General features: G+C 42.6%; 1 protein-coding gene across 5 annotated transcripts in view; it reads left to right on the top strand.

Annotated features, from left to right (window-relative positions):
* Positions 1–27,253, top strand: part of LOC106583181 (E3 ubiquitin-protein ligase RAD18) — a 97,633-nt gene that overhangs the window by 49,621 nt on the left and 20,759 nt on the right. For 2 of the 5 annotated variants that reach the window (XR_001323456.2, XM_014167078.2), the window contains 2 exons: positions 1,847–1,987; positions 7,512–7,683. Coding sequence is in view for 2 of the 5 variants with exons in the window: in XM_014167078.2 (XP_014022553.1) it covers positions 1,847–1,987; positions 7,512–7,683 (313 nt within the window). In the remaining 3 variants the exon portion in view is untranslated. Of the gene's footprint in view, positions 1–1,846; positions 1,988–7,511; positions 7,719–27,253 lie in introns of all 5 variants that reach the window. The other 3 variants (XR_001323457.2, XM_014167080.2, XR_006761306.1) reach the window with 2 other exon arrangements.

Here is a 27,253-nt window from a genome sequence, read left to right as displayed (position 1 = left end):
TGTATTTTTCCCCCCCCCCACATTTTATGTTTTTGTTCTGCTGAACTGAACACATCTGTTTTGGCCCTCTACTTGAATCCCTTCTGCAAACTTTATCCATTAGCTTTGTCTGCCTAAATCGGCCAGTGTTTTGATGAGTTTATTTCACCAGCAGGAACTTGTGATTTGATTTTTGTTATCATTTGACAGACTCTGCGTAGGCTGATAAGAGGCCTTTTTATGGAGTTCTCCCTCGTCAGTTGAAATATCATATTAGTAAAACCCTGAGTGTCTTTGTCTTTTCCTATTCAAAACAAAAACCTCCTCCCATGACACACTATCCTTCCCCTTCACTGCAACTGGATATTGGGCTGTTTTCAACAATGTACACAGAGAGGGCCCCTATATTCGAACTCCCACCAGGACCTTACATTAACATGGTCTCTATTCCAGAGCGCATGTCTCTAGTTATGATATACAGTGCATTCAGAAAGTATTCAGACCCATTGACCTTTTCCACATTTTGTTATGTTTCAGCCTTATTCTAAAATGTATTAAATCGTTTTTTCCCCCTCATCAATCTACACACAATACCCCATAATGGCAAAGCAAAAACAGGTTTTTAGAAATGTTTGCAAATGTATTAAAAATGTAAAACTGATATCAAATTTACATAAGTATTCAGACCCTTTACTCAGTGCTTTGTTGAAGCACCTTTGGCAGCGATTACAGCCTTGGGTCTTCTTGGGTATGACGCTACAAGCTTGGCACACCTGTATTTGGGGAGTTTCTACCATTCCTCTCTGCAGATCCTTTCAAGCTCTGTCAGGTTGGATGGGAGCGTCGCTTCAGAGCTATTTTCTGATCTCTCCAGAGATGTTCAATCGGGCTCAAGTCCGGGCTCTGGAGTGGCTTCCGTCTGGCTACTCTACCATAAAGGCCTGATTGGTGGAGTGCTGCAGAGATGGTTGTCCGTCTGGAAGGTTCTCCCATCTGCACAGAGGAACTCTGGAGCTCTGTCAGAGTGACCATCGGGTTCTTGGTCCCCTCCCTGACCAAGGCCCTTCTGCCCTGATTGCTCAGTTTGGCCGGGTGGCCAGCTCTAGGCCAGCTCTTCTTTCATCTAAGAATGATGGAGGCCACTGTGTTCTTGGGGACTTTCAATGCTGCAGACATTTTTTGGTACCCTTCCCCAGATCTGTGCCTCGACACAATCCTGTCTCGGAGCTCTACAGACAATTCCTTTGACCTCAAGGCTTGGTTTTGTTCTGACATGCACTGTGAACTGTGGGACCTTATATAGACAGGTGTGTGCTTTTCCAAATAATTTCCAATCGATTGAATTTACGATAGGTGGACTCCAATCAAGTTTTAGAAACATCTCAAGGATGATCAATGGAAACAGGATGCACCTGAGCTCAATTTTGAGTCTCATAGCAAAGGGTCTGAATACTTATGTAAATATGCTATTTCTGTTTTTTATTTTTAATACATTTGCAAAAATGTCTAAAAACCTGTTTTCGCTTTGTCATTATGGGTTATTGTGTGTATATTGACAAAGACATTTTTTAAATGTAATTTATTTTAGAATAAGGCTACTTTCTGAATTCACTGTAACAAGAAAATACTTAGGAGAGAGTTTGTATGATAGGTGCGTTGATTTATCTGACTTAAACCACACTTGTTTCTCGATGTGTTTGGATGTGGGTTTTTCTTTGAGTGTTAAATGGAATCGAAATGCAGGTCTCCCGCTTTGCAAAGTTCAGAAACAGGATATGTCTGCCTGGGTGTGAGACTGTGTATATGCATGTCTGTACTCTCTGTGCCTGTCCTGGTTTCTCACCCCTCCTTCTCCTCTGTCTTGCAGGGAAGCAGCATAACAGTGAGTTCTCCCGCCTTATCGCCCAGGTCCGCTGTCGCCTGGAGACTGCAAGGAAGAGGGAGATAAAGCAGGAAGTAATGGATGAGGGAGGAGAGGAGGACCAGGGAGTGGGCTCCAGCTCTGCAGGTACCACCGTAACCCTTATTAGCATGCCGAGGGAATGAAACAGGAGGGTTAACACTGTCACCACAGGAGATCTTACAGCCCCCAGCCTTCTCAGCAGAGCTCAGTCAATAAGCTTTAATCTATCTTCTTTATTAGGAGGTAGCTTATTCGAACCTCTATGACCCCAGCCAGCCCTCTTATATTGGCTCTGATCCGTGTTCTGTCATAGTGATGTCTCAATGTGGGCATTAGTCATACCCCTTTAAAGATTCATGATAAAATGATAAAATGGCACTGACGGCAGATGTTTTACATGGCCATAATCAATTGTGCTATTTTGTTTGTTTTTTAACGTTGTTTGTAACTTCTGTTTTAACTTATTTTGTACATACTGTTGCTGCTACCGTCTCTTATGACCGAAAATAACTTCTGGATATCAGAACTGGGATTACTCACCATGGACTGGAAGAAGCTTTTTCCTTTAATGACTCCGACGAGAAAGATATACTGCTCTCCCGGGAACAGGCCCAGATCCATGTAATTTGTGTGAAGAAAAGACGGAGGAAAAGAGGACGCAGATCAGGCTGCCTTTTTAGAATCCGTAGGCAAGCGAGTAAACTCCCATTGCAACCAATTCTACTTGCTAACATGCAATCATTGGAAAATAAAATGGATGACCGACGATTATCCTACCAATGGGACAATTAGAACTGTAATATCCTATGTTTCACCGAGCTGTGGCTGAACGACGACACGGACAATATAGAGCTATAACAGCTGGTGCGTGATGTCTAATATTAAAGAAGTTTTGAGGTATTGCTCGCCTGAGGTAGAGTACCTTATGATAAGCTGTGGACCACACTATCTACCAAGAGAGTTCTCATCTATATTATTTGTAGCCGTCTATTTACCACCATAGACCGATGCTGGCACTAAGAGCATACTCAACCAACTCTATAAGGCCATAAGCAAACAAGAAAATGCTCACCCAGAAGCGAAGCTCCTAGTGGCCAGGGACTTTAATGCAGGCAAACGTAAATCAGTTTTACCAGATTTTTACCAGCATGTCACATTTGCAACCAGAGGGAAAAAAACACTTGACCACCTTTACTCCACACACAGAGATGCATACAAAGTTCTCCACCGCCCTCCATTTGGCAAATCTGACCATAATTCTGTCCTCCCGATTCCTGCTTACAAGCAAAAACTAAAGCAGAAGTACCAGTGACTCGCTCAAAACGGTAGTGGTCAGATGACGCGGATGCTACACTACAGAACTGTTTTGCTAGCACAGACTGTAATATGTTCCGGGATTCATCCAATGGCATTGAGAAGTATACCACCTCAGTCATCGGCTTCATAAATAAGTGCATCGACGACGTCATCCCCACAGTGGCCGTACATCCCAACCATGAGCCATGGATTACATCAAGCTAAAGGCTAGAGCTCTGCATCGAGCTAAAAGCTAGAGCTGCCGCTTTCAAGGAGCGGGACACTAATCCGGACGTCTATAAGAAATCCCGCTATGCCCTCAGACAAACCATCAAACAAGCAAAGCGTCAATACAGGATTAAGATTGAATCCTACTACACTGGCTCTGACGCTCGTCCGATTTTGCAGGGCTTGAAAACTATTACGGACTACAAAGAAAAACCCAGACGCGAGCCGCCCAGTGACGCGAGCCTACAAAACAGCTAAATGCCTTTTATGCTCGCTTCGAGGCAAGCAAAAATGAAGCATGCACGAGAGCACCAGCTGTTCTGGATGACTTTGTGATAACTCTCGGTAGCCGATGTGAGAAAGACCTTTAAACAGGTCAACATTCACAAGGTCGTGGGGCCAGATGGATTACCAGGACGTAATCCTGGCATGCGTGGACCAACTGGCAAGTGTCTTCACTGACATTTTAAACCTCTCCCTTTAAGTCTTTAATACCCTCTCAATCAGAAAGATTTCTGGCTCCCAGGTGTCTTTTATACAGGTAACGAGCTGAGATTAGGAGCACACTCTTAAAGGGAGTGCTCCTAATCTCAGCTTGTTACCTGTATAAAAGACACCTGTCCACAGAAGCAATCAATCAATCAGATTCCAAACTCTCCACCATGGCCAAGACCAAAGAGCTCTCCAAGGATGTCAGGGACAAGATTGTAGACCTACACAAGGCTGGAATGGGCTACAAGACCATCGCCAAGCAGCTTGGTGAGAAGGTGACAACAGTTGGTGCGATTATTCACAAATGGAAGAAACACAAAAGAACTGTCAATCTCCCTCGGCCTGGGGCTCCATGCAAGTTCTCACCTCGTGGAGTTGCAATGATCATGAGAACGGTGAGGAATCAGCCCAGAACTACACGGGAGGATCTTGTCAATGATCTCAAGGCAGCTGGGACCATAGTCACCAAGAAAATAATTGGTAACACACTACGCTGTGAAGGACTGAAATCCTGCAGCGCCCGCAAGGTCCCCCTGCTCAAGAAAGCACATATACATGCCCGTCTGAAGTTTGCCAATGAACATCTGAATGATTCAGAAGACAACTGGGTGAAAGTGTTGTGGTCAGATGAGACCAAAATGGAGCTCTTTGGCATCAACTCAACTCGCCATGTTTGGAGGAAGAGAAATGCTGCCTATGACCCCAAGAATACCATCCCCACCGTCAAACATGGAGGTGGAAACATTATGCTTTGGGGGTGTTTTTCTGCTAAGGGGACAGGACAACTTCGCCGCATCAAAGGGACGATGGACGGGGCCATGTACCATCAAATCTTGGGTGAGAACCTCCTTCCCTCAGCCAGGGTATTGAAAATGGGTCGTGGATGGGTATTCCAGCATGACAATGGCCCAAAACACACAGACAAGGCATCAAAGGAGTGACTCAAGAAGAAGCACATTAAGGTCCTGGAGTGGCCTAGCCAGTCTCCAGACCTTAATCCCATATAAAATCTGTGGAGGGAGCTGAAGGTTCGAGTTGCCAAACGTCAGCCTCGAAACCTTAATGACTTGGAGAAGATCTGCAAAGAGGAGTGGGACAAAATCCCTCCTGAGATGTGTGCAAACCTGGTGGCCAACTACAAGAAACGTCTGACCTCTGTGATTGCCAACAAGGGTTTTGCCACCAAGTACTAAGTCACGTTTTGCAGAGGGGTCGAATACATATTTCCCTTATTAAAATGCAAATCAATTTATAAAAATGTTGACATGCGTTTTTCTGGATTTTTTTGTTGTTCTGTCTCTCACTGTTCAAATAAACCTACCATTAAACTTATATACTGATAATTACTTTGTCAGTGGGCAAACGTACAAAATCAGCAGGGGATGAAATACTTTTTTCCCTCACTGTAGATACTTTGTACCTGTTTCCTCTAGCATCTTCACAAGGTCCTTTGCTGTTGTTCTGGGATTGATTTGCACTTTTCGCACCAAAGTACGTTCATCTCTAGGATAAAGAACGCGTCTCCTTCCTGAGCGGTATGACGACTGTGTGGTCCCATGGTGTTTATACTTGCGTACTATTGTTTGTACAGATGAATGTGGCACCTTCAGGCGTTTGGAAATTGCTCACAAGGATGAACCAGACTTGTGGAGGTCTACAGTTTTTTTTGTGGTCTTGGCTGATTTCTTTTGATTTTCCCATGATGTTAAGCAAAGAGGCACTGAGTTTGAAGGTAGGCTTTTAAAAACATCCACAGGTACACCTCCAATTGCCTCAAATGATGTCAATTAGCCTATCAGAAGCTTCTAAAGCCATGACGTCATTTTCTTGAATTTTCCAAGCTGGTCAAAGGCACAGTCAACTTAGTGTATGTAAACTTCTGACCCACTGGAATTGTGATTCAGTGAATTATAAGTGAAATAATCTGTCTGTAAACAATTGTTGGAAAAATGACTTGTGTCATGCTCAAAGTAGATGTTCTAACCGACTTGCCAAAACTATAGTTTGTTAACAAGATATTTGTGGAGTGGTTGAAAAACTAGTTTTAATGACTCCAACCTAAGTGTATGTAAACTTCGGACTTTAACTGTATATAATAGGCGGTGTCAGAGGAAAGCTCATAAATTGTCAGACACTCCAGTCACCCAAGTCTCTGCTCCTGCACGGCAAGCGGTACCGGAGCGCCAAGTCTAGGACCAAAAGGCTTCTACCCTCAAGCCATAAGACTGCTGAACAATTAATCAAATGGCCACCGGACTATTACATTGACCCCCCCCCCAGCATTTGTTTTATACACTGTTGCTACTAGCTGTTTATCATCTATGCATAGTGACTTCACCCTTACCTACATGTACAAATGACCTCTAACCTGTACCCCCGCACCCTGACTCGGTACCGGTACCCCCTGTATATGTCCTCATTATTGTTATGTTATTGTGTTCGTTTTTTAAATTATTTTTTACTTTAGTTTATTTGGTAAATATTTTCTTAACTCTTCGTGAACTGTACTGTTGGTTAAGGGCTTGTAAGTAAGTATTTCGCTGTAAAGTCTACACTTGTTTTATTCGGCGCATGTGACAACGTTTGATTTGATTTGACACCACCATACTCATGCCATCTTTCTCATGTGGTGTTGGGAGTTACAGCCCCAGACTACAATTCATTATGAAAGACAATACACACTCTTAACTCTGCATGTGTTGTTCGTCTTTGCACGTAAGCAAAAAAATAAACAAATGCATTGCATAACATTTGGAAACATATTTCCACATGATTTATTATGTATATTATTTTTTGCTGCCATGCAACACACCCGCAAGCTCTATTGGGATTCATGCCCAGTATGTCTTGATAAAGGTCACACTTGGTGAAAAAGTGATGCTGCCTATTAATTTTCAGTGGAAGGCAAGACCAAACACCAAGGCAAGACCAAACACCAAGCTAGCGCCAAAGTGTTTGAAGCTAGTGGAGCTAGTCAAACAGAGCATGAACAGGCCAGGCTTCAAGTTGCAAATTGTTGGCGATATGGCAGCAACATTGACTAATCGCGGCTCGCTATAGCTTCCAGCCGTGCTGGATTTGCTATTGATACCTACCACTACCTAGCATGCTGTTGGCTTGCTCCTTTAAAAAAACACCCACATGGCGATCAACTGTTGCCAAATAAAGCATTTAATATTTTTCCATGGAAATCCCCCATCATAGACCGAAACATCAGTACATGCAGAGGTAATCATATTCATAATGCATTAGTCACACTTCAGAATGTCAGCCACATATAGAATGTCATTAACTGATGGTCATGAACCTTTTGCCCTCTGCCTAGAAGACACAGTGGTGTGTTTGTGGTTAAAAGTATTCCCCATTACTTTGAGGAAATATCTATGAGATAAGATATAATTTAACATGGATGACTTTAGCATCTATCACACAGTCTGCTCAAATCATGTTTACAACGTTAAAATAGGACCGATCCAGATTATAAGCCATGACATGGATTTCAAGCAAAGTTTCCTAGCACAGATTCCTCGTAGCTCATTTTCACCACTAAATGATTTTATACCAGTTTTATGATCATGTGTACAGTCCATGTTATTTTCCCTCCATCCCGTAGATAAGGCAGCACAACAGGAACAGAGTGATCCCAGCCCCAGTGACTCAGAGGCCTGCTGCGTATTGATGACATCACCAGTGGAGGAGCCCTCTGAGAAGCAGCAGCAGCCTTCTGTTGTAGCGGTCATTTCCAGGTCACCGAGCCCATGTCTCAGTGAGGTGTCCATCAGCAGGTGAGGGAGCCCAGGAGACGGCAGAATTGAGTAAGGTGAAGTTGCCCGGAGACGCTTATCTTGGGTCAGTTTTGCGTTTTCCCCACTAATGGTTAAGGTTAGGCGTGTGTGATGGTATAGGGCTGTTGCGATGACCATATTAGCCACTCTATTGTCCCTGTAATCACTCTGACATCATTGCAAATGTAATTGAAAATCTAATCAAACACTTCATGAGAGCCCATGAGCAACATTTCTATAGACTATGAAATTGCTTGAGAAAACAGAGTGATGGCCTCTTAAAAAGAGGAGGATTTCATCATCTTTCTATAGGCTAGGCCAACTATTTATTTCTCAACTTTCCTAATATTAAGCAAATATTAAGCACATTGCTTATCTTTACAACAGGTGTATAACCTACCTGGCTAGCATGAAAATTAGCCACAGGAAAAGCGTCTTCCATTTGCTATTGTAAGTCCAGATGACATGCATTTTTTCCCTGCCCCTGTTTCGAGACAGGTGCATGATAATGGTCCATTCTAAATCAAAACGAATTTCACACATTAAATAAAATTTTATTTGTCACATGCGCCGAATACAACAGGTGTAGACCTTAATGTGAAATGCTTACTTACAAGCCCTTAACCAACAGTGCACTTCAAGAAAGAGTAAAAATAATACAAAAGTAACACAATAAAATAGCAATATCAAGGCTATATACAGGGGGTACCAGTACCGAGTTAATGTGTGGGGGTACCGGTTAGTCTAGGTAATTAGTACATCTAGGTAGGGCTGAAGTGACTATGCATACATTATTTAGTATATGTAAAGTCTAGATTAAATCAAGAATAGTCTGATGGGTGACTGTTAGCTTATCAGTTGTGAATTATATATTATCACTTCTGAATGAAGCCCATTTTAAGGCAAGAAACAATGCCATTTTTTTGTTTTTTTTACTTTTTAGAATCATGGTCACGCACCTCATGTAGACTAGCCCATAGGCCTATATCTTTTGATAAGGTTTGTATCACAACTAAAGTTGCCAAATAACTTCTTAAAATTAAGCACATTAATCCCCTTTACAAGGGGTGTAGAGCCTAACTGGCATACATAAGCAGCGCAGGAGTTTCAAGTTTGTGGAAGATCATTTTCACCATAAAAATGCACCTTTATAATAAAAGCGTTACATGCATATTCACATTTGTGGTCAATTTTGATAATGGTGTTTTCCCACTAATGGAACATTTGCCCTTACTGTCGTGTGCGCATTGCTGTGCTTATAATGTGAAGAAATAGCCTAATAGTTTATCAACATTTTAAGCTAAATGTTCTGATCTGTTGCGTCAGCCTCATTGCGTAAAAAAGTTTGAGTGATGGTAGTGGTTGTATTAATTTGGGATCTATCACATCCCACAACTGTCCAAGAGTATGGAATATTTATTTCTCGCACAGAATATAATAGGAACAACTTTTATACTATGGGGGATAGTAGATTGACGTAGGCTAGTGCTTTTGCTGTTCGTTAGGCCTACTCATCTTGTTGGCTGACGAAAAGTAAATGTGGACAGTTCTTCTAATATCTTCATTATGCACTTAGGAATTGGATAAGGACGCGCGCATTTGCGTCCCCGATGTCTGTCTTCACTTGTAGCCTGTGAGTGAGAATTGCTTTGGAGCAGGTAGCACTCCAGGAGAAGGGCTGCAAAAGGCATGGATTTTTTCCCGGTGTATTATGGCCACACAAAGAGGATGCCCCTGGGAATTTTTAGGCATTATCAAGTGCTTCTCTAATTGTGAATGAGAGACTGAGGAAGTGTGTAGAGCCGGTGCAAAAAACAAAGCGGAGCTCATGCCTTTCAATGTATTAAAAATCAAAACATATAGCCCAACGTTTGTAGAACATTACATTAATAACTCTTAATTAAGCATATAGGAGTACCTAATTCTTTCTTATCCGCTCAACACAGAATAGCTGCATGAGTGGACTCCCTCAAATTGTTTGGAGAAAATATCCTTTCTATTTTATTCAGCTTTGTTCAATTGTATTCTTTATACTATAAAATAATATAAAATAATGCCTCTAAGCAAATTTTGTCTGCTAAATAATCTAGTGTAGCCCACAGTCATATGGCATAGCCAGGTCAGGACCTAACATAAGGTCAACTCAGAGTATGCTATTCTGTTCTTCTGAAATAGACTACATTTTCTTCATATCATGTTTCGTTAGACCTATCTAAAGTAAATAATGGATTTATTGTGAAGGTGTAGACTATATTACATGGATTTATTTGACTTTTCAAAATGTATACTGACGGTCAAAAGTTTTAGAACATCTACTCATTCAAGGGTTTTTCTTTATTTTTACTACTTTCTACATTGTAGAATAATAGTGAAGACATCACTATGAATAACACATATGGAATCATGTAGTAACCACAAAATATGTAAATATATATTCAAATAGCCACCCTTTGCCTTGATGACAGCTTTGCACACTCTTGGCAGTCTCTCAACTAGCTTCATGAGGTAGTCACCTGTGTGGAAGCCAAAAGATGCTAAATGTGATTATGTTAATTAACGGTCAATTACCGTGAGACCGACAGTTATTTGCTTGACAATCACCGGCTGTCGAAATTTCGTGACCGCCACAGTCCTAGGAGGGTATCTTGAATTTGATCCTATATCTGTACCTTGGGAAAACGTTATCCTGTGCAAGCTGAATAGCTGATGCTCCACTCCTCAACAAGCAGACATTTGACTTGTCTTCAGGGTTTCTCTGTGTTAATGCTTCACACTTCTCAAAACAGGAGATCTGTCCTGTGCGTAGTATTACTGAGACATTTTGTATGTAGCTAAAGTTGGACTCTCAGCAGGAGTATTTCGTTGGTGCTCACACAGAGCTCAACACGCACCTCTGGAAAGAGTTCTATCAGGATCATACGCCCACAGCCTGCCTACACTATAGCCCAGAATAGTTCAAATTGACTTTATTTTAGAAAGACGCTCCAACATTGGTTAGTTGAAGACTAAAGTTACTGTACTTGTTGAACATACCACCCTGTTCAACATGTTTCATTTTTTTCGTTAAATAATAAGGTTGGTAGCAACATGTGGAAATCGATTGCAGCTCAAGTCGATCTATAAAACCCACAATGCAATGCACTCTCTGAGCATGGAGTTTGTAGTGATGGGCATTCCGGCTCTTTTCAGTAAGCCGGCTCGTTCGGCTCAGCTCACCAAAAAGAGACAGCTCTTTTGGCTCCCGAACGGCTCTTTAAAAAAAAAAATGTTTTGTATTTTTTCAAGTCAAACAGTTTGCGATAGTTTCACTATGATTGGTGTTAAAACAATTCTAATTCAATTAGTGAATGAAATCATACTCTACCTTAACCACAATGTATTTAAAAATGCATTGGTTTGTTATGAAAAAGAATGCTATTAAACATTTGCATTTAAAATATAACTTTTTTAATGTATATAAACAAAGTGCATATAAATGTAAAAATTCAAAACTAATACAATCTGAACAGCATAATAATAGAATATTGCACCATATCAAAGAAAAATAAATGTCAATGTGCAAAACTGCAGTATCCCACTTAAAACATTAAACAGGTCCCTCTTTTCTCTCTTCTTTATTGCCATGTTATAACCAGCAGCCACAGCAATGCTGACCATATTTTGCATTTATGAGATATTTGCATTCAGAAATGCAAGCTGCCTCACTTTCGAGGGGCTGATGCGGTTTCTTCTTTCAGTAATTATTTTTCCCGTTTGCGAGAAGACCCTCTCAGAGGGAACGGATGTGGCCACTATGCGGAGTCTCCCTGTCATGACTTTAGTAAGCCGTGGGTAGACCGAGGCCTTGTTCTTCCACCAGCTCAGAGGATTTGGTAGAGGGGCTCCTCCAAATAGGATCGGACCTCCATTTCGGCATCTGCTGAGGGATTCCTTCGTGCTGCATCCCCAGTTGCTCTCTCGTTAAACAGCATCCAAACAGCAGACGTTTGTGGCGCTACTGCTGGTGCTTCTGCTCCATCTGATCCCTCTTCTTCCTGTTGCCCTGGTGCCTGAGCCAGCTGACTGCTGGTGCTGTCCCTACATGCTGCTGAGGTTATTCTTTGAAGAGCCAAATCAATCACTCTGGCATCACTAAAGGCTAACTTCTTAAACCTGGGGTCAAGTGCAGCGGTTTCTGATAGCACATAATTATATTCCATTCCAAATTCCAAATTATACTCCCTTACACAGGAGTATACTTTTTGAGGCTGTCACATAGCTGAAAAGAGAGAACAGAAATGTATTAGTTCAGGTTCATGTTTTGTCTACTGGTGCTACATTCTCATCTACTGCTCATATACATGTATAATACTGGATTAAATAATGATGTAGTAATAACTGCTTACTGTACCTCTCTCCACTCATCTCCACAGTGACCTGCTCAGAGGGTTCCAGGACTCTGCAGTCTTGTTTAGGCCTCAGCTCAGGCATTCCCATTTGACATTGTGTAGACTTTTTCAGCACCTACTGTGCTCCTGTGGAAGTATTCCACAGCTGCTTTCACTTTGTCCACGGTGGACTTCATCACCTTCAGAGCATCTCTTACAATCAGATTGATTGTGTGGGCAAGACATGGATGATGGGTCCATTTAAACATTTTCATGGCTTTGTTTATGTTAGCTGCATTGTCGCTAACACAACAGACCACTTTTCCATCTACTTGCCATTCTCTGGCCACTCTCAACAGTTCCTCTGCCAAATTCTCTGAGGTGTGTCTGTCACTGAATTCAAAGCAGTCCAGAAGACAGCTAGACATCGAAAAATCTTCACGTGTGGAGGTGCTGGCTCCACCACTATCCGTAGCAGGCCCGCTAGTTTCTCAAAGCTCCGCTACAGCTAGCTTCACAGTTGGGTGCACAGTTCGCATATGCCGGTGTAGGTTGTGCGTAGAACCAGCTTTATGAGATTTTGTTTTGGCAAATTCTACACTGTGCTCTAACATTGTCTACATTATTAAAATGCATCCAAATGCTACTGTGCTTCAGACTCATTTTCCAGCTGTTGTTTTCACAGCTGTCCTTCCTCTCTCTCCTCTGCTGCTAAGTGTGTGACTGTCAGTGAGTTGGCTCGGCCCTCCCTCACGCATCTTTAGTTCATTGGTTGACACTGCGTGTCTGATTGACAGGAACAGCAGGTGAGACTGTTAGTCTGAGCAGACAGTCAGAACGAATGTGTGCTCTTGAGCATTTAGGCCTATATTTAATTTTTTCGTTCTTTGAATTTTGTATTTTTATAAATAAATGTGTCTCTTCTGATATGCGAGCCGGCTCCCAACGTTCGCCTACAAGAGCCGGCTCTTAGAGCCAAGTCGTTCCCGAACGACCCAACACTAGGAGTTTGCCCGTTTGCATTACTAAAAAACTGAAACGAGTTACCTGTGGTTCGTTCAACGATTCCTATGGGGCATATTAATTGAATGGGAAAAAATAGGGTTTTGAGATAAATGCCATAAATAAGGTCTGAGGTAGAGGGCTGCATTCCAGCTGGATCCCCGTGGAACATTTCAGCACGGTCGGTATTTTTCATGCTGCGGTTGGGAGTGGGTAGTCAGACTGACAATTGTGGGATGAAAATATTTTTGTTGTCCCACGGGTTATTTGGAAGCAGTCGTCTTTCTGCGTTGTGTGCGTTAGCCTAGCTATTGTATTAAAAGCACATCTTTGTCACGTTATTCACACACTTGCAGAATTTCCTGCTTAAAGTTAAGTACCCTACCTCCATGTTGGGCATGCGAGATCAAGTGCGCCTAGTAGTAGTGTAGTCTCAATGAAATTGAGTAGGCTGACTATATTTTACTACAGTGTCTGTAAATAAAATGTGGATAATGAAAATAAGTGGAGGATGCTCAACCAACATTAGTCAAGGTGCAATAGAAAAATGTAATCATCATTGAAAAGGCGCAACGCGTGCATAGGTTACCATGGTGAGTGAGCGATGCACATTTTCATTAAATAGTTGTTACCCATTTATTTGTCTCTGCCTGCAAATCATCCTAAAACGTAGGCTATATCCTATATGCAAAACGTAGCTCAAGAGAAAGTGCACATGTCCAATCTCATCATTCTTGCTGTTTCCAGTTCATTAGCCATATGTGCAAGACCAGGTCTGGGTGTGGTCTCAATTAAATAGAGTAGTCTAAAGCCTATGCTTGGGCGGAGAAGCACGGGGCAGTTATCTTTTCAAGGAAATGTAATTCCTAAATATGATTAGGCTAAAGTTTACTACATTGCTTAGAAATAAATATTGATCACCCATATTGATCACCCAAGTCTGAAAATCATCCCTCTCCTAGAAGGTAGGCTATGACACGTAGCTTTAGAGAAAGTGCAAGTCTCTCTAACTCTGCTCTCTTCAAACTACGTCTAGCCTATTGGCTGATATAGCCCAGTAATACCGATAGCCTAATATAATAGCGACGTGAGCATCTCTGGTAATTTAACCTGTTTTTGGTTAACACAGGCTTTGGAGATCTTATACATTGTGTTATATGAGATAATTTCAGTCAGTTGAATTGACCTTTATGAATTATAAAGCCTTTGTGGTTTGTGATTTTTTTTTAAAATTAGCCTACATAAATGCTTCAAAATTCACAAAAAGTGACATTAGCTGATGAAGATTATCTCAAAAACAAGTGTAAGATATCCTAAAAATGTGTTTATCATAGACCTTATTTTCAGCGTTTATCAAAAAACCCTACAAAAACTCCTTTAACGCCTCCTCTGTGAAGTGTGCATGTTCACAAACTCAATTCGATCTTGCTCTCCTTCTAAACAACGCAATTTAAAAAAAACTTTGGCAAAGGGTGACGTTTATAAAACTTAGTTCACTGTGTTTGTAACTGATTATAGTTTTGGAAAAAGGAAAAATGTATTGAGATCAGATGTTTCTTTGATGAGAAAATTAGCAGAATGTCGGGCCAGTTTCAGTCCATCCTCTCCTGCTACCCGCTACTGCACTTCCTCTCACTAGCATATTGGCTAGTGAGAAAACGTAATAAACAGATGCTTCTGCTTTGTAGCCCCTGTGAAGTGTCTTGGTTTCCACTTCTGTCTGTGATAATATCAAAGTCAGTATCAGCATGTGATGTAGCTAGCAAGCTGTTAAATCGCCTAAACAAACGGTCAGCACTATCTGAGATCGTTGGGACGTCCCTACCCTAAACCTGACCTTAACCATAATCCTTACTTAACCTTAACCTTTACCTTAACCAGTGCTTAATTTGTAAATCAAGAGGTGCCGGAACACAAAGTTAGCGCTAGAGGGGGGTGACCTGGGGAGTTCTGAGGTACCTTTATAATTAAGCATTGCATGCATATCATCCAGTGGCGAGTTCAGCATGTATATTTTGGTGGTGGGGACACACACAACCTTTTTGGGGATGCATGCCAGCAAAGCCACTACACAACACCACACTAAACAATACATGTATTGCACTGTAACGGTGACAAACGGTGCCCACAAACTGTTAGGGCCGAAAGCTGTCCCAACAGCAGAGTCCCAACGGCAGTCCCAACACCTTACCACTGCTACACCTGGCTATAAGCGGAGCCTTGTCTGGCAGCGAAATAGTTCAATCAGCCTAAAAACATAACTGATATGGCTGATGTGGCTGATGTGGTTTCTACTGACAATTGAGATGTACAAACAATGGCATAAGGGGACGACAAGCAGATAAGAGGCAATCCTTAATTTCAATTAAGACATTCATGAGCGCGCTAGGGCGGACGTAGTCAATATAACGATTTGTTCAGCACTTTTGAAATGTACAGCGACAGAATTCAGAACATGGGCCGTTCTTACAATATTCTCCCAGTACACCAAGTCAGAACCGTAGGATAAGTAAAGCGAGCATAGAAGCAGGCAATGAAAGCTGTTACAATATTCAATGATGAAGTTTCTCTAAAACAGGTTATAGGCTACATGTGCACCACCAAGTCAGAACACTAGGCAACATTTTAAGAGGTGAAAATAGACCAAATTATTAGGGTGAGGCACATGGCTACTAACAGCTTACTACACAACATAAACTGAGTATTACTTTCTTAGCTACAGTATAGAGTGCATTCGGAAAGTATTCAGACCCCTTGACTTTTGACACATTTTGTTATGTTACAGCCTTATTCTAAAATGGATTTAAAAAAAAATCTAAATCAATCTACACACATAATGACAAAGTGAAAACGGATCCCTTATTTACATAAGTATTCAGACCCTTTGCTATGAGACTCGACATTGAGCTTGGGTGCATCGTGTTTCCATTGATCATCCTTGAGATGTTTCTACAACTTGATTGGATTCCACCTTTGGTAAATTCAATTGATTGGAAATGATTTGGAAAGGCACACACCTGTCTATATAAGGTCCTACAGTTGACAGTGCATGTCTGAACAAAAACCAAGCCATGAGGTTGAAGGAATTGTCCGTAGAACTCCGAGAGAGGATTGTGTCATGGTACAAATCTGTAGAAGGGTACCAAAAAATGTCTGCATCATTGAAGGTCCGCAAGAACACATTCTTAAAAAAACAAAATCGGGGTTGAAGAGCCTTGGTCAGGGAGGTGACCAAGAACCCGATGGTAACTCTGACAGAGCTCCATAATTCCTCTATGGAGATGGGAGAACCTTCCAGAAGGACAACCATCTCTGCAGCACTCCACCAATCAGGTCTTTATGGTAGAGTGGCCAGACGGAAGCCACCCCGTGGAAAAGGCACACGACAGCCCGCTTGGAATTTGCCAAAAGGCACCTAAGTGACTCTCAAACCATGAGAAACAAGATTCTTTGGTCTGATGAAACCAAGATGGATCTCTTTGGCCTGAATGCGAAGCATCATGTCTGTAGGAAACCTGCCACCATCTCTACGATGAAGCATGGTGGTGGCAGCATCATGCTTTGGGGATGTTTTTCAGCGGCATGGACTGGATCGTGGGAAAAATGAACGGAGCAAAATACAGAGAGATCCTTGATGAAAACCTGCTCCAGACGCTCAGGACTCGGGCGAAGGTTCACCTTCCAACAGGACAACGACCCTGAACACACAGCCAAGACAACGCAGGAGTGGCTTCGGGACAAGTCTCTGAATGTCCTTGATTGGCCCAACCAGAGCCCGGACCTGTACCCGATCTAACATCTCCGGAGAGATGTGAAAATAGCTGTCCAGCGATGCTCCCCATCCAACCTGACTGCGCTTGAGAGCATCTGCAGAGAAGATTGGGAGAAACTCCCCAAGCTTGTAGCGTCATACCGAAGAGGACTCGGCTGTAATCAGTGCCAAAGGTGCTTTAACAAAGTTCTGAGTAGAGGGTCTGAATACTTATGTAAATGTGATATTTCATATTTTTGTTTTTTATACACTGCTCAAAAAAATAAAGGGAACACTTAAACAACACAATGTAACTCCAAGTCAATCACACTTCTGTGAAATCAAACTGTCCACTTAGGAAGCAACACTGATTGACAATACATTTCACATGCTGTTGTGCAAATGGAATAGACAACAGGTGGAAATTATAGGCAATTAGCAAGACACCCCCAATAAAGGAGTGGTTCTGCAGGTGGACACTACAGACCACTTCTCAGTTCCTATGCTTCCTGGCTGATGTTTTGGTCACTTTTGAATGCTGGCGGTGCTTTCACTCTAGTGGTAGCATGAGACGGAGTCTACAAGTCTACAAGTGGCTCAGGTAGTGCAGCTCATCCAGGATGGCACATCAATGCGAGCTGTGGCAAGAAGGTTTGCTGTGTCTGTCAGCGTAGTGTCCAGAGCATGGAGGCGCTACCAGGAGACAGGCCAGTACATCAGGAGACATGGAGGAGGCCGTAGGAGGGCAACAACCCAGCAGCAGGACCGCTACCTCCGCCTTTGTGCAAGGAGGAGCAGGAGAAGCACTGCCAGAGCCCTGCCAAATGACTTCCAGCAGGCCACAAATGTGCATGTGTCTGCGCAAACGGTCAGAAACAGACTCCATGAGGGTGGTATGAGGGCCCGACATCCACAGGTGGGGGTTGTGCTTACAGCCCAACACCGTGCAGGACGTTTGGCATTTGCCAGAGAACACCAAGATTGTCAAATTCGCCTCTGGCGCCCTGTGCTCTTCACAGATGAAAGCAGGTTCACACTGAGCACGTGACAGACGTGACAGAGTCTGGAGACGCCGTCGAGAACATTCTGCTGCCTGCAACATCCAGCATGACCGGTTTGGCGGTGGGTCAGTCATGGTGTGGGGTGGCATTTCTTTGGGGGGGCCGCACAGCCCTCCATGTGCTCGCCAGAGGTAGCCTGACCGCCATTAGGTACCGAGATGAGATCCTCAGACCCCTTGTGAGACCATATGCTGGTGCGGTTGGCCCTGGGTTCCTCCTAATGCAAGACAATGCTAGACCTCATGTGGCTGGAGTGTGTCAGCAGTTCCTGCAAGAGGAAGGCATTGATGCTATGGACTGGCCCGCACGTTCCCCAGATCTGAATCCAATTGAGCACATCTGGGACATCATGTCTCGCTCCATCCACCAACGCCACATTGCACCACAGACTGTCCAGGAGTTGGCGGATGCTTTAGTCCAGATCTAGGAGGAGATCCCTCAGGAGACCATCCGCCACCTCATCAGGAGCATGCCCAGGCGTTGTATGGAGGTCATACAGGCACATGGAGGCCACACACACACTACTGAGCCTCATTTTGACTTGTCTTAAGGACATTACATCAAAGTTGGATCAGCCTGTAGTGTGGTTTTCCACTTTAATTTTGAGTGTGACTCCAAATCCAGACCTCCATGGGTTGATAAATTGGATTTCCATTGATTATTTGTGTGTGATTTTGTTGTCAGCACATTCAACTATGTAAAGAAAAAAGTATTTAATAAGATTATTTCTTTCATTCAGATCTAGGATGTGTTGTTTAAGTGTTCCCTTTATTTTTTTGAGCAGTATACACTTGCAAACATCACTAAAAACCTCTAACGTAACAAATTGTGGAAAAAGTTAAGGGGTCTGAATACTTTCCGAATGCTCTGTACATATCTCCCTGGCATATAACATAATTTATGCAGCAGCATACAAAGGCATTTTTGGAATCACCTTGTTATGCTTTGCTCACTTGAACAGGAAGGTGGTGCGGCAGTCCTTCGTGGGCAGATTTTGACATCAAAGTCTGGCATTCACTGGATTTATGGTGCTTTCAAGGCAACTGGGAACTGGGAAAAAACAAGGTCGAATCATGATGATGTCAGTGATCTTCACTTCGTAGCTCTAGAAAGAGGCCCGAGTTCCCAACTTATAATTCCGAGTTGGATGACCGTTCAAAGCGTATTTTCCCAGTCGGAGCTCGTTTTTCCCCCCGAGTTCCCAGTCACTGAAGTCAGATTTCCCAGTCCTCAACTGGCAGCTTCATTAAATAGTACCCGCAAAACACCAGTCTCAACGTCAACAGTGAAGAGGCGACTCCAGGGTGCTGGCCTTCTAGGCAGAGTTCCTCTGTCCAGTGTCTGTGTTCTTTTGCCCATCTTAATCTTTTCTTTGTATTGGCCAGTCTGAGTTATGGCTTTTTCTTTGCAACTCTGCCTAGAAGGCCAGCAACCCGGAGTCGCTTCTTCACTGTGGACGTTGGGACTGGTGTTTTGCAGGTACTATTTAATGAAGCTGCCAGTTGAGGACTTGTGTGGCGTCTGTTTCTCAAACTAAACACTAATGTACTTGTCCTCTTGCTCAGTTGTGCACTGGAGTCTCCCACTATTCTGGTTAGAGACAGTTTGCGCTGTTCTGTGAAGGGAGTAGTACACAGCGTTGCACGAGATCTTCAGTTTCTTGGCAATTTCTCGCATGAATAGCCTTCATTTCTCAGAACAGGAGCTGTAAATCGAACCCACAAATGCTGATGCTCCAGATACTCAACTAGTCTAAAGAAGACCATTTTTATTTCTTCTTTAATCAGAACAACAGTTTTCAGCTGTGCTGACATAATTGCTAAAGGGTTTTCTAATGATCAGTTAGCCCTTTAAAATAATAAACTTGGAGTAGCTAACACAATGTGCCATTGGAACACAGGAGTGATGGTTGCTGATAATGGGCCTCTGTACACCTATGTAGATATTCCATAACAAATCAGCCTTTTTCAGCTAAAATATTAATTTACAACATTAACAATGTCTGCACTGTATTTCTGATACATTTTATGTTATTTTAATGGTAAAATTGTTTTGCTTTTCTTTCAAAAACAAGGACATTTCTAAGTGACCCCAAACTTTTGAACGGTAGTGTATACTTTATGACGATATAGACGGATGGATGTGTTCTAGACAAGTATTGCCATACCATCTATTGGTTGATTTAGTGATCTGGAGTGCAAATAATTGTTTTAAAAGCGTTATGAAATGTCATAGTTATTCCCTATCTCCAGTGACAAGAACATTGTGATGACGCATTACAACACGATTTCCTTATTTCACAGACACAACACTTAGTAGTTAAATCATGGTTGAAATAGTTATTTTACCTACTCATAGAACATAGACTATCACCAAATTGATAGGAATTTCATTTCTGAAGTGGGTTATCTCTTTAATTTATTCAACGTGGTGGGTTTTGTTGAAGTTTCCTTAGAAGTAGTGCAGAGCTCTCTGCCGGTGTTGGGTGTTTTGAGTGTCTCTGAAGAGAACATTTAATGCAGTCTTCTAATCATAGAAAGGCCAGCTTAGGGAGGTGAATACTAAGTGTTCTTAAAGCAGGGCCTTGTTTGGTTTTGATTTAATGTTTAGGAGAGACTCATTACTTCCAGCTTTTTGCTCATTATGGGATAAATCAGGGCTGCTCACAACAGCTGTTATGGATAGATTGACCCAATGTGTTTGCTTTTTTGTGGTTCTCCGGTTTATCTTTCTGGTGAATCTCATTCCCTCTAGGCACAACTGTAGATTCTTCTGCCTACATTTACTTTATTGATTTTTACTTTTAAGTTGCGCTCCCCTGGCATGCATTGATTTACTTCCATGAGCAGAGAGGGGAGTAATATATCAAAGAGCATGCAAAAATAACCCTAAAACAGTGAGTAGGCATAGGCTTCAACAATTATAGCCAGATGAATTTGTATCTTAATAAGGCCATCTTAGAGCTGGAATCATTTGAACTTAGATAAGCTTCTGCAAAGTACTAGTTCCACAGTCAGTATTAAGCCCTCGGTCATTGTGTTGCAGCATCCCTCAGTATATCTTCAGTGCATCCAGGCAGGGTCTGAGCAGTCACATCAGGATACAGCCCGCAGGGAACCCACAGGACGGCAGAACGCCATCATGCTTGGAGGTGTATGTCCTGCAGTCACAGAAGCTAGACAAACCCTGATGTTCTTCACCACTACCACTCTCACTCTCTGTCTGATACCTGGTCCACAGAATATGGTACCAGCTACTGTAGGATCCTGTCCGGTCTCACATCAGGGTTGTGGTCATGCTACACATTGCTTGACAGGGACGTTTAGACTGTCCCTGCCACAACATTTGGAGACTGGAAGTTAAAATAGAAGAGGGTGTGTAGATGTTAGCATTTTGGCCTTAGGTAAGAGGTTATAATGAGGGCCTAACACATTCATCAAACATGGAGACAAAACCGTTTCAGTGTTGAGAGAGTAATGACTGAGTTCAAGGGCCAGCTTAAACCAAGGACTGCCTCTTCAGTCTAATTATGAGCAGCATGGGCAACACAATGTAAGATAAGGATTTACTTTAGCGATACATTTCTCTCAGGGATGTATGAAGATAAAAGCATACAACAATTTAGTGAAATACACTCAATGGCCAATTTATTAGGTACTCCACTCAGTTCACGAAAATGGTTCACTCCTACAGACAGTGAGTCAGATGGCCGTGGCTCGCTATATAAAGCAGGCAGATTGCCATCGATGCATTCAATTACTGTTTGATTGAACATTAGAATGGGCAAAACGAGTGACCTAAGCGGCTTTGAGCGTGGTATGATCGTTCGTGCCAGGCTCGCCGGTTCCAGTATCTCAGAAACAGCCGACATCCTGGGCTTTTCACGCACGACAGTGTCTAGGGTTTACCCATCACAGATGGGCTATTGCAGCAGATGACCACACGTGTTCCACTCCTATCAGCTAAAAACAAGACAAAGCAGCTCCAGTGGGCACACGATCACCAACACTGGACAATTGAGGAGTGTAAAAACATCACCTGGTCCAACGAATCCCGGTTCCTGTTGTGTCATGCTGATGGCATAAGCAGCATGAGTCAATGGCCCCATCCTGCCTAGCGTCAACGGTACAGGTTGGTGGCGGTGGTGTAATGGTGTGGGGAATGTTTTACTGGCACACGGTAGGTCCCTTGATATCAATTGAGCAATGTTTCCATGCCCGAAGAATTCAGGCTGTTCTGCAGGCAAAAAATAAATGCGCTTAATATACTGTAAATGTCAAATTAGCTAGGTTTCTTTGAATTAGGCAATTAAAATGTGGTAACACCTCCCATCCCACTATAACGACTCATTAATTTAATGGACTCAGAGGGACTTTGTAGTTTTTACAAAGCCAGAGTTAATCTGCTGAAAAAGTGTGCTTTATTAGCACTCAGTAGTTCACTAGAGGTTCCTCTCTGTTAGTTCATTATTTTTTGTTCATTTTCCCCTAGTCTCAAAGCATTTACGCTGGTCTTTTCATTATTAATAGCTTTCCAATGACACTGGAACCAGCTTCAAAAAGACCTGCTTAAATCCCCAGACATGTGCTCCTTGTGCTGGGTTGTCCTTACCTGCCTCCCAGGCCCTCCAAGGCTCCAAGACACTGATCTCAGTGGATTTAAGCTTGATAAGGGGTCATATTTGATTATGCCTCGCGCCACACACTCTCCGTTCCTCTGTTCCAAGGCCAAGTTTGACTCATCCTTTCAGTTGCTGTTTTTGGATAAAATACTCAGTGGACCTCACATTATCCTGGCTTTTGTATTTATTCAGACCCAAACTATCTGCTTGATATGATGACCATGGGATATAGTTGTCTGTCCACAGTTGGCGTGTCCTTGGAAGATCTCAAACTCTTTTGGATGCGTACCATGAACAAAATCATATCACATCATCTATTACTCACCCCTTCCACACACAGACTGTCATAGCACTGGAGGTTATTTTATTCCAAACGTTTTTTTTATTCTCTGTCAATTTGATATGTTTGCTGCTGAATGTCACTTTACTCCCGGCACGTTCCCCACACATTTGTTTCCATGTGGGTCACAGGGGCGTTTTCAATCTGGTTGAAGTTCTGAGTGGTAAGAAATAGACAGGTTTCCATTTTCTTTCTCAAAATCACACTTTTACAACAAAATTGGATGTTCTAAGTCTACAACCGGTGCACTATGCAGAATTCGCTCCGCCATTTCCTGGTTGCAAAAATGTGAATAGTTTGCCTAATTTCAGTTTATGTGAGAAAAACATGCAAGTATAGTGTAAGGAATCATTGTACCATCTAAACCGCTGTGAAATATATTTAACACAACCAAAAATATTGTATGTTCAGCTGTTTGATGCTTGTGTACAAAACCGAAAGTAAAAGACGCAAAAACAAAACTTAAGATCGGGAAGCATAGAAATAGCGCACATAAGACAGATCTACCGCTTGTTAGACTTGCTTTCAATGATAATGACAAATCTATAACTCATTTCTATATGGATTTGGTCGGTTTGCCCAAAAAGTAACATTTTGCAGCTTTAAACCGCATCAGGAGACCACTTTTGAGGTCTGGGAAAATCTGAGAAATGTAGATTTTTGGGTGTAGTTACCCTTCAATTCAAGTGTGCACCTAGCAATAGGCTGTTGTTTAGCGGTGTTTTTGTAGCACACATGTAATGGCAGAGTTTGCTAAACAAATACCCACTGGTATAACAGAAACAATCATGATATCATTCTGCCAAGTAAGCATAGGCTACTTTCTTGTTAATATTTAATTGAGAAGGTTTTTGGGAAAGCCTTTCCGTTTACCAGAAGACTGTTTTCATTAGCATCATTGCTAATGGCTACACAAAGTGACGCACACACACACAGATAGGGGCATTCTCGTTGCCTCTTCAGAAGTTGCAAGAAATACAAATCACTGATGCATTATGTTCATGTCTTATGATTAACTTGGGCAAATTAATACATTTTTAATTAAAAAAATATGTTGTTGAATTCCGTTTTAATGTCTGGATTCTGTGAGGGCCCTAATTATCATATTTGGACCAGAATGAGGCTCTCCGTTGCCTTTTGTTCCTGCAGTGATGATTCACCATCTTCATCAAATGTTTTCTCCCACCGATGCGATTCGGTCGGCTACACTGACAGATAAGTCACTCGCTTTAGTGGCAAGCCCTGACATCCTAGGAAAGGAAACTTATGAAATCCTTTGGTTTATTTGTCCCGATGTGATACTATGGACATATAACCACGTTGCATGATTTATGAATGGAAAAGGGATATTGGAGATAGACTTTATTCAGATCGTTCGACCCCTTTTATAAACTAGTCAACACTTGCTGTTCAGTTGTCAAAGCATAGTAAATAGGCTACTATGCGCCACGACTCCGTGTGGCTGGCTATGTGAAACACGCAAAAGAAAATAAATGAATGTGCCAGAAAACAATAATTAAGTCATGTATTTCTTCTCATCGTTACCACTTACATTACATGGGACGTGCAATTTCATGAGCATCACTCTTTAAAGAAATTTGACCGCAACCAACCACGGCATGCACACATTGTACCAGGAGGCGAGCCAGACAGCAGACTGCGTTTCCCTGTTATCGCTTGCTTTGTGACTGACAGGTACCTATCCTATCAATTGCTAGAATATACATATAGTTCATTCTAGCGAGAGAGGGCTTTTAAATGAAAAGTAACCTAGTTAATATGAAGTGTAAAAAGTATCCGTCTGAAAATTAGTCTGTAACCGGCTGGTTAGTCGTTAGCAGGTGCTAATGGAAAACACTGGGTTCTAGTGAGATACCCCGGCACTGAATAAGCCTAAACAGTAGGCTAAGACCTGCTCCTTCCAGATTAGCCATCTCATCTATCATTGGTCTCTGCCTGTCTGAGCTGGAGCGTGTACGGTATATAGGAGTCACCTCATAGAGCTGAACAGTGCAATGTTTTACTATAAAAAAATCTTATCTACATCCACTTAGGTGCACCCTGAACAGATTGCATTTGCATTACTTTCTTCTATTGTCCTAGCCTTGACAACTAGCTTTACTTAGTTTGTATCTTTAATTAGATTTTTCCACACACAATTGCAGGAGACACACATGTGCGCCCACACACCTTCCCCTTTGCTATAAGTGGCAACCGTTGAGTTGTCTGTGGAGAGTAATGAGTAAAGCAGACCAACGAAATGGACATCTTATTGGATTGTGGCAGAAACTTTCTACAGTGATTATTCTCCCTTTTAATGCTGCTGCTTTAATTGTTCTATGCAGCTGTGGTGTTTCACTTTGACTAACAGCTGCCTTATATAACTGTTTAGGCTCCATATTGCCCAAGCCTCTTGCTATTTACTACCGTTGACTGTAGCTGGTCTTTTAAGCAGAGAAAAGAAACATCCCCTGTCTGAGCTGAGGGCCGCTGCGGCTAGTCTGCACTGCACCCTGTATGATCTGATCAGCAGATGTAAGACCATCCAATAAAGCTAAAAGGCCACTGGCCTTCTCCAGAGAGCGACTGACGCTCAATTGGCTATAATTGTCATCAGGAATAGTCATGAGCTAAACAAGCCAACGCCAGCAGCCGGTCACATAGTCTGCCCTATGGCACTCTGCATAGGCCTGATGAATTGCTGCTTGATCCTACAGGGGTGTTCAGATAATGCCAAGTAAACTTAAATAAATGTATTCGAACCTAATCTATGGATTTCACATGACTGGGAATACAGATATGCACATGTTGGTCACATATACCTTAAAAAAAAGGTAGGGGCATGGATCAGAAAACCAGTCAGTATCAGGTGTGACCACCATTTTCCTCATGCAGCTTGACACATCTCCTTCGCATAGAGTTGATCAGGCTGTTGATTGTGTCCAGTGGAATGTTGTCCCACTTATCTTCAATAGTTGTGCAAAGTAGCTGGATATTGGTGGAAACTGGAACACGCTGTCGTACATGTCGATCCAGAGCATCCCAAACATGCTCAATAGGTGAGATGTCTGGTGAGGATGCAGGCCGTGGAAGAACTGGGACATTTGCAGCTTCCAGGAATAGTGTACAGATCCTTGCGACATTGGGCCATGCATTATCATGCTGACACATTAGTTGATGACGGCAGATGAATGGCACGACAATGGGCCTCAGGATCACGTCACGTTCAAATTGCCTTCGATGAAATGCAAGTGTGTTCGTTGTCCGTAGCTTATGCCTGCCCATACCATAACCCCACCGCCATCATGGGGAACTCTGTTCACAAGGTTGACATCAGCAAACCGCTCGCCCACACAACGCCATACATGCTGTCTGCCATTTGCCCAGTACAGTTGGAACTGGTATTCATCTGTGAAGAGCACACTTCTCCAGCGTGCCAGGGCCATCAAAGGAGAGTATTTGCCCACAGTGTGGCAAGAAGCAGCGCGGCTTCGCAGGGTCGTGCTTCTTGACACACTGCTCGCTTAACCCGGAAGCCAGCCAATGTGTCGGAGAAAACACCGTACAACTGGAGACCATGTCAGCGTGCATGCGCCCGGCACGCCACAGGAGTTGCTAGAGCGTGATGGGACAAGGACATCCCGGCCGACCAAACCCTCCCATAACCCGGACAACGCTGGGCCAATTGTGCGCTGCCTCATGGGTCACTCTGTCGCAGCCGGCTGTGACACAGTGCGGGATCGAACCCGACTCAGTAGTGGAGCCTCAAGCACTGTGATGCATTGCCTTAGATTGCTGCGCCACTCCGGAGGCCCTTCAAAAAAAAATGAAAAGCTTAAATGTCTTCAGTCAATAAGTATTCAACCCCTTTGTTATGGCAAGCGTAAATAAGTTCAGGAGTACAAATGTGCTTAACAAGTCACATAATAAGTTGCATGGACTCACTCTGTGTGCAATAATAGTGTTTAACATGATTTTTGAATGACTACCTCATCTTTGTACCTCTTACATTCAATTATCTGTAAGGTACCTCAGTCAAGCACTGAATTTCAACCACAAAGACCAGGGAGGTTTTCCAATGCCTTGGAAAGTAGGGCACCAGTTGGTAGATGGGTAAATAAAAAAGTAGACATTGAATATCCGTTTGAGCATAGTGAAGTTATTAATTACACTTTGGATGGTATATCAATACACCCAGTCACTACAAAGATGTAGGAGTGCTTCCTAACTCAGTTGCCAAAGAGGAAGGAAACTGCTCAGGGATTTCTCTGAGGCCAATGGTGACCTTAAAACAGTTAGAGTTTAATGGATGGATCAACAACATTGTAGTTACTCCCCAATACTAACCTAATTGACAGAGTGAAAAGAACGAAGCCTATACAGAATAACATGCATCCTGTTTGCAACAAGGCACTAAAGTAATACTGC

This window comes from Salmo salar, chromosome ssa22 (assembly GCF_905237065.1).
Source record: "Salmo salar chromosome ssa22, Ssal_v3.1, whole genome shotgun sequence".
Classification (NCBI taxonomy): Eukaryota; Metazoa; Chordata; class Actinopteri; order Salmoniformes; family Salmonidae; genus Salmo; species Salmo salar.
This window is presented reverse-complemented; position numbering and strand designations above follow the sequence as displayed.